Below are 8,074 nucleotides of genomic sequence, written 5' to 3' on the forward strand. Positions count from 1 at the left end.
CGGGGTTAGAAGAGAGCAGGGGAGGGGGCACGGTGAACCAGAGGCGTCGGAAAGTTTGCGTAAAGCACCGGCCCCTCCCAGTCTTTCCCCATACAGGCCCGCTCCGGCTCCTCCTTGCTTGGGTGGGTAGACCCCGGCTCCGCTCTCTTTAATATCAGAATTGGGTTTAAGTGTGTCCTACCTAATTCCGCGTCTTTTGAATGTTTGAATTCCAGGTTTTAAATATATGTTAAGTCAGAGTAGAGGAATCTAGGCAATGACTGCAAGCTTGGGGTACGGGGCGATACTAAAGTCTGAGAAGCAAAGCCCAATGGGAGACTTAGAGACACTGAAACACCCCAAACGGAAGCCAGGGCTGTCATAGAGGCTGCCTGTGCACCCCCCCCCCCCAACTCTTGTGAGTAGCTAAGGATAATAGCTAGCTCGCGTTCCCCTTTAAATCGGGTCCCTAGTGAAGATGTTCTATCTTGATTTATTCTTGCTCTCCCTCCCCCAACTACTTTCTCTACAGTCTTTCAAAAAAAAAAAAATCTCTCTTCTTCATTCCGGTCCTGGGTCACACAGGTCCAGAGCAAAAAATCCAGGAACTAGCTCCAGGGAATGACGAATCAAAGTGGAGAAGAAGATAAGCGCCGATCAGGCTGAGCAGCGGCAAACTTGCCGTTCCTTCGGAGAGTTGCCTCCCAGGATCCCAGGCCGCAGCACTTTTCCTCCCTTCCTTGGGCAGGAGGAATTCCCGAATTAGATGCTGTATTTCTAAGAGGACTTGTGCCCTGGCACTGCTCTGTGCCAAAAACTGCCTGGGACATCTGTTTCTGTTGCTGTCCTTGTTACCACTGTTACAGTTTCCTCCCAAAGACGGTTACTATCTTAATGTTCTCACACCCTTTCCCCGCGAAGGCGGCGGGAAGGACACAGGTTGTAGAAAAAGGCTTCACGTTTTAAAAGAAAGGCCCTTCCAGTATTGATCCTCCTCCCGGCTGCATCAACGCGCCCTACTGTAATGGACACTGAGGCCTAACTCCCCAAGGCCTGTAGTGGGTGCCTTCAGGGGAAGAAAGGCAAAGGAAGATTTTATCTGGGTTCAGGGGGAGGAGTGCTAAGTATATTGCCTAGATCCTCTCAACAAACGTGGGCCAGGAGATCCACAGCTGGCTTCACCTCTGTCTAACATTCAAAGTCACCTCATTATTGCCCAATTACATGAGCCTCTTTAAAAGCAGAGCCTTGGCACTTGGAAGACCTGGTCTCCAGTCCCTAACTCTTGTGGCCCTTCTGCCCTTTTCTTACCAGCCTTGGGTTTCCCTACCTCCCACCTGCGCAGTTGCACTGGGACAGCCCCCAGCCTCCTGACTGGAAGCCTAGCAAAGGCCTGGTGAGCACGGATGGGCCTGGTTGGATTCCAGCTCCACAGCAGAGCGGATTCCACTCTAACTCCTGAGCTCTCCGTAGCCACGGGGAACACAGGCATGCGCTCACGGCATCTCGACCCTGCTTAGGAAAGCCATCTGCAGAACAGGCCTAAGATTCTACATTCTGTTTCTTAGCGGGCCTCGCACCCAGGCAGTCATAGGTGGGGGCTGTCAAGGACTTCGATGCTGGGTGAAACCTCTACCACCCCTGGGGGTCTCTGTGGGGGTCTCCATCTTTGACTCTGGGGCTGCTTTTCCCTCCTCCAGATGTTGCCATCTGCTGTGTCTCAGGGATAAAGTACTGGTCCCCCCATCTTTGGTACTTAACAACCTCCATACCCCAACAAGCCAGCAAGCCAAACGGCCTTTTACAAACTGTAGTAAACATTTTATTTACAAGTTAAAGGCCTTCTAAGTGCAGCACGTCCTTATGCCAAGACCCCTGGTGCTCAGAGCAACAGTTCCATCAAACACTTCACAGTGTGGGCTGCTTGGGTAGGGGGAACAGTTGCATTCTTTGGCAGGGGAATCTCAAAACTTTCCTCTCTTTTGGGAGCTGTAGGCCTCAGGCAGCCTAGGCAGCAAAAGAAAGGGTGTGAACCCCAAGAAGCTGCCCTTGGCTACTCCCATCTCGGCGACCCTTGCCACCAACTAAAGTAGACACAAACTCCAGCCAGTGATGGGGAAGTTGCACGCCATGCCATGCCATAAGCACCCTCGGTTCAGTCTATAAGCCTGCAAGCGGGGCTTGGGCAGGCTCCGGACTCTGGGGATTGCTGGTGACTGAGGGCTGGTGCGCGGGGAGCAGCTCCGAGCTGCTCCCGCCAAGGTTGTTGGCACTCCCAGCGCCGGTGTTGTTGCTACCCAGGCTGCTGACGCTGCTGAAGCTGAAGCTGCCACCGCTCACACTGCTGCTGGTTGTGAGAAGGGCGCCAGCGGCGGAGGCCTTGATGACCGTAGTTTGGTGCAGGGACCGCTCAGTCCCCTCAGTCCGTTCCGTGTCGCTGGGGGCCATGTCCAGGGACTCCGAGTCACTGCTCTCGCTCTCGGCCTCGCCTTCGGAACGGCTGGGGCTTCTCTCTTCCAGTTCGCCCTCGGCGGGGGCTCCCCCAGAAGGCTTTTCGCTGACTTCCTTGTCCTTGTCCTTCTGCGCCTGCGCCTCCTTAGAGTGTCGCCACTTCATCCTCCGGTTCTGGAACCACACCTTCACCTATGTGCAACATCAAAAGAGATGCGAGATAAATAACCAGCTCGATACACCTGGAGTTAGCCCCCTACGGCAAGAGAGCGCGGCGGACACTTATTACGCCTCCAGAACCCAGGCAGCTTAACTAAACATAAATATCCAGGAGCTATCTAAGGGGTGAAACCCGCCCAAGCCACTAGGGACTATTCTTTAAATATGGCCCTCGTATTGCAAGACTGAAATGCCCTGGGTGCAAGTGAAGGACGGGTTTCTTGCAAATTGCTTTGTAATCTCACCAAACTCAGGACTCCTGTAGAACTGATTAAAATTAAGGAGTTCTGACCCCCAATGCCGAGGTTCTGGTGAGAGCCAATTTTAAGAACTTCTGAGGTCCCTCTCATCCCTAGGCATTCGCTATGCAAAGTAATTCACCACAAAAACTAACCGTACCACCCCAATCCTTTAGGATTTTTGAGACGGGGGTTTCTTTTGAACCAGGCTGGCTTTGAACTTGAGATCCTCCTTCCTCTGCCTCCTGAGTACTCAGATCACAGCCCTTGGCTGTTTTAAGAAGGAAGTGAACAAAGGGGCAAGGGACTCAAAGAATAAATCCCACCAGAATGGGCACCTGCTGGGCTTTAAGTAAAGGAGAATCGCCTGAGCACATTTTTACCTAAGAATTGACATAGACCCTGTTTTTGTGAGAAACAACCGTATTCTCCTGGGGCTCAGAAAATATTGGAATTAAATACGCAGCTTATAGGAATGGGGAAGAGATGGATGGAGAATCTATATAAATCCATGATCCTCTGGGGGACCCAACATATTCACACAAGTTCCAGCTTCCCCTTTAAAAATAACGTGCACAGCTGGTAGAAAGCGGCCGGGCTTTCCAGTCCGTCTGTGTGTGCTGAGGAAGCGCGTTGTGTAATGGAGAACAGAAAGACACAAGGACAGAAGTCCGAACCAGAGAGAGAGAGAGAGAGAGAGAGAGAGAGAGAGAGAGAGAGAGAGAGACTGCTTTGGCTTCTGCTCTGTGGGAGTCCGCAGTGAAGCCACAAGAGTGCAGAATAAGAAGAGTGTAGTTGGAGAAAGCAAAATGAAACTCTAATTCCTGAAACTGAGAAAGACAAAAAAGTTCCAGGACAAAAGATTCCTATTGTCTCTTTCTCCTTCCTTCCTTCTTTCCTTCCTTTCTTTTTTTAAATCAAGTGGGCAGGACCTACTTAAAAAAACGTTCTTGGACATTGTAAGAAAATCTTTCTTCTTTCTCTCAGTCAGGCCCATTGCCAACAGATACTATCTTCAGAGACTGGGCTGTTAGAAAGTGGGACTGTGGCTGCTCCATGCTCAAACCCTGTCTTAGAGCAACTCCGAAGTCATTCCGTTTGAAATTATATTTTCAGTTCCTCACAAGTGGGATTTCACAATCCTGTGAAGGAAGGCAGGGACCAACAGTAATCTATCGACTTTGGGTTTTTCTTTTCTGAAACAAACTGCCTCCGACAGCGAGGCGCACTCCAGTCGAGTGCATAATTGCCATCTCCTTTTCGCTTTCTCCGCGGTTCTTTGGCCTCTTGGCCAAAATAAACACTCGATGCTTGTTGACATACATCTTCAGGAATGGGCTATTCTCTCCGTCCGTCTGCCTCCTCCACCTCCACCCCTACCCGCCTCTCCTCTGGCTATGAGTTGCAACACCACAAAGTCTGGCGAAGTTCAAGACCTTGTGTTTTGATTGCTGAAGGTGAGTAGTCGTGGAGGAGGAGGCCTGCGGGTCCCGCCTTGTTTACCGTTTACTGCCTGCGGGGGACACCCTGCCAGTGGCTTACCTGAGCGTCCGTGAGTCCCAGCATTGCTGCCAGCTGCTTTCGGTCTGGCTTGGTCACGTACTTCTGAATCTCAAACCTCTTCTCCAGGCCTTTCCTTTGCAGATTGGAAAAGACCGCACGGGACCAGGAGCGCTTCCGCTTGTACGTCTGCGGCATGGTGTCCTTGGTGAGCACAGCATAGGGACCTGCCAACCAGTAGGAAGAGAGAAAGAGGTTTAGGGCCTAGTTAGTGTTAGGGCCGCAGCCTGCCTGGTTCTCCTAGGTATTTAAAGGTGTTTTGAGTTCACATTCGCCTCCCAGCTCCTTTTGCTTGTGCGAGAATGGCCTAAGGACTTTTTTTAAAAACAGATTTTTCGCAGAACCGCTTTGGGCCTAAAGCCAGGAAGAACCGGGGATCCGTGGATTCGCTCAAGAGAAATTCATAAACTAAATGCACAGGCACCAGACATGTTAAAATAGTTGGAACTGTACCTGGGGTCTGAATTACCTGCTAGTGACAGCCCTATACTCCACGCATTTGTCTTTCAGAGAAGATGTAACCAGTCAAGCAAAACTTTCCCCTCCCCTGTGTGTGTGTGTGGGGGGGGTGTCTTCAAATCACCCTCTCTGGGCGAAAAGAATAGGGACAGGGACCCACGCCGATATATCTTGATTCTCCTCTCTTCTCCAAGTGTCCCACTAGGACAGTTTCTTAGTCTCTCCTAGGACTAAGGAGGCTTCTACCCCGACTATGGGGTTTTGATGCTGCGGCTGACCTTTGCAGCATCAGACTAAGATATCTAAGGGTCGGTCACTAGCCACCAGGCTCAGAGGCTAATAGATTGAACTCGGGAAGTTTTCTACCTGGAAACGTGTCTTGGAATTGATGCTGAACAGAATTTCTTGGGTTGGAGCTTAAGGGGCTGAGGATAGCAGACGCCTCGTTAATGGGATCTAGAGATGCGAAGAACTGTCCGGCCGAAGGCTGCAGGCCAGCGAGGTGCACCCCTGCAGGCCGCCCACCAGTCAGCAGCGACGTGAGATCTGGGGAGGGGGGAAGAAAGTTTGGTTACACCTTGGACAAACTCACATCCTCCGGGCAGAGTTCTTCCACCCTTCCCTTCTCCTTTGCTCCAGTTTTAGGCAAGCGAAGTCAAGAAAGACCCCGTATGCACAGAAAGCACTTTCCCCGAAAGCCGCCAAGGGTGGAGCCTGAACTGCCCCTGTGTGTGTCAATCACGTCCAGTCCACCCCACAGCAAGAAAAAGCTTTTCATTAAATGGTCATAAGGCGGTAGGCCCCTCACTCTGCCGTCTTCCCTCAGGAGCTTAGACCAGCAGTTTTACTTCCCCACAATTCTTAGGAAGAATTTTACTGGAAATCAAATTAAAGCAAAATGTCCCCACACTGAGATTTCCCCGTGAGAAAGGCCTATGTCTTTCTGTAGACACGTCATTCAAAAGATAGATTATACCCACCCACTTTTGCAAAAGTTTACAGGAATCGGTGTTGATACCCGTTGTGTGCTGTGTACGCATCCGAGAATCACTTTTTACATAGGGTAGTTGAGTTTTAAATGTCACACAGTTTTCTTACAATTCATTTTCTTTTCCCTCATTCTACTGATTTGTCCTTAAATGTAAAAAGCACCCAAAACCCGCACGGGATCAGGGCCCTCGTGAGTGGTTATGAGGCCTGAAGCCTGTCAGCCAGGACGTACCTCTCAACGTGTTGCCTTCCTTGACTTTTGGGTCAAATTCTGCAGACAAAATTCGGTCGATTCCAAATTTGAGGTCTTTGCTGGAGGGGGCAGGGGCGGAGCCGCTATGGTGGGGGACCACTCTGGTCCCTGAAGCCGGTGGCTGCAGGGAGCCCGCCCGGGGTGGAGGCGGAGGCTGTGGCTGTGACTGTTGCTGCTGCGTCGGTTGTTGCTGCGGGAGATGCTGGTGGTAGGCTGCCGAGAGCGGGGACAGCCGCTGAGGGAAGCCAGTCGGCACTTCTGAGGGCGCCACCACCGGGGTGGGACGCAGCGGGGATCTGGTGGCAGCTTGGAAGGAGGCGTGCGGGTGCACGGAACCCAAGTGCGCGGTGAGGGCGGCCGAGGCCCCCACGAGTCCCTCTGCGGCGGGCCCCGGCTCCCCGACGCCGGCGTGCAGGATGTCCGCGATGCAGAAAGAGGGCTTCTTGACAGCCGCTGGGTCCAAGGGGAAGGAGCAGCCGCCCGGGCCGCCGGCAGAGGAACAGTACGCGGCTGACCAGAGACTAAAGTTGGAAGCGTAGAAGGGAGCCAGGCCGGCCGCGAACATCCTGGCAGGATCCTGGCAGGGTCCTGGGTGAGTGGGTAAGTGGGTGGGTGCCCGGGGAGAGGCGGTGTCCCAGCCAAACTCGGTCTGCTTTCGGTTCTCCGCCCGCACTGAAGCCCAGGGCCAGCGGGGAGCCCTAGCGCCACCGAGAGAGGAGGCGAGGGCCCGGTCGCCTCCCGCCACCGCCTGGGCCCCTGGCCTGGCTTGAAAGGCGGCGCGGCGAGCGCGCTCCCCGTGGGATGGAGGCGATCGCCGGGTACTGGAGCGGCGAGGCGGGTGCGGCCTCGCTCTGCTACTCCGGAGAAGCCGGGGAGACTGGGGCCCGACACCGAAAGAAAAACCCAAACAGCTAATCTCTAAGAACTAAATTTAAAACAACAATAATGATCCGTTACTTTAAAAAAATAAGAAGGAAAAAAAGAAAAAAAAAAACTCCTCTCTAAAAACTCCCAAAGTTTTGGCAGGAGCTTTCGAGTCAGACCCGGGGTAGGACCTTGATCCGTGCGCTCATTGGACGTCTTTGTGACCAATGGGACTCAGGAGTGGAGGGGAATTGGGAAAGAAGGGGCGTGCCCCGCCCTTAGCCACGCCCTGGCCACACCAAAGTGTTTTCTGCGGCCGCGTGGGCTGAGCCCAGTACTGTGAGTCCCTCGGTGCCGCTTAGGGGCGGAGAGTCGGCTCCTCCGGCCTCTGGCTGTCCTCCATCCCCCTGCGGCTCGAGGACCTGCCACCGGGTGAATGGAGTCGGTCTCAGGAGTTTTTCTGGAGCTGCCGAGAAGGAGGGGAGCTCTGGGGCTCCCATGCTCGGCGGTAGTGAACAGCTTCTCTCACCTCCTGAGCAGACCGCGCGGAACGCCCATATGCTGTCCCTTCTATATCCTACTTTCACGCGATTCTTCTTCTCTCTGATTTTATCCCAAGTGCTAGTGTCCTAGACAAAGGCCCTATCTTTTCCGGGCCCCTGTAACCCAGAACCCCGGTCCAAATCTGCAATCCGTCTGCCACTGAGCTCATAGGAGCTCAAGAGAAGCCAGAAGGCGGGCCGGCCGCAAATTAGTTTTATTCTGAGATGTCATTCCAGTGACAACTTGAAAGAGTGACTTTTCAAACAAAATAAGATAGATGGCTCCAAACATCTCCGACACATCCAAACTTTTGCCCTGAGACTTGGAAACAACAAAACGGGCTTTCTCGCCAGGCCCAGGAGAGCAGCACGCGCGTCCCCTCCCTGCACCTTGTAGGAAGTGCCACCCTTTGCGGCCACCACAACCCCAGGTCACGTGGTCCGATATTTTGCAAGTACCAGGGAGCGGTTGCCTTTGAGAAAAAAATACCCACTTTCAATTCGGTGGCAGTTTTTCC

The 8,074-nt window shown here is 53.0% G+C and overlaps 1 protein-coding gene across 1 annotated transcript; it reads right to left on the minus strand.

Annotated features, from left to right (window-relative positions):
* Nucleotides 1-1,793: 1,793 nt before the first annotated feature.
* On the minus strand, nucleotides 1,794-7,097 carry Hlx (H2.0 like homeobox). The gene is made up of 4 exons (XM_041635405.1): nucleotides 6,130-7,097; nucleotides 5,274-5,453; nucleotides 4,431-4,615; nucleotides 1,794-2,622 (listed from the first exon to the last, which is right to left on the minus strand). The coding sequence occupies exons 1-4, from the start codon at nucleotides 6,713-6,715 to the stop codon at nucleotides 2,140-2,142; spliced, it is 1,434 nt and encodes a 477-aa protein (XP_041491339.1). The 5' UTR covers nucleotides 6,716-7,097; the 3' UTR covers nucleotides 1,794-2,139.
* Nucleotides 7,098-8,074: the final 977 nt, after the last annotated feature.

The sequence above is a fragment of the Microtus oregoni genome, unplaced genomic scaffold (assembly GCF_018167655.1).
Source record: "Microtus oregoni isolate MIOR12 unplaced genomic scaffold, Mior012 000047F_ref0000412, whole genome shotgun sequence".
Taxonomy (NCBI): Eukaryota; Metazoa; Chordata; class Mammalia; order Rodentia; family Cricetidae; genus Microtus; species Microtus oregoni.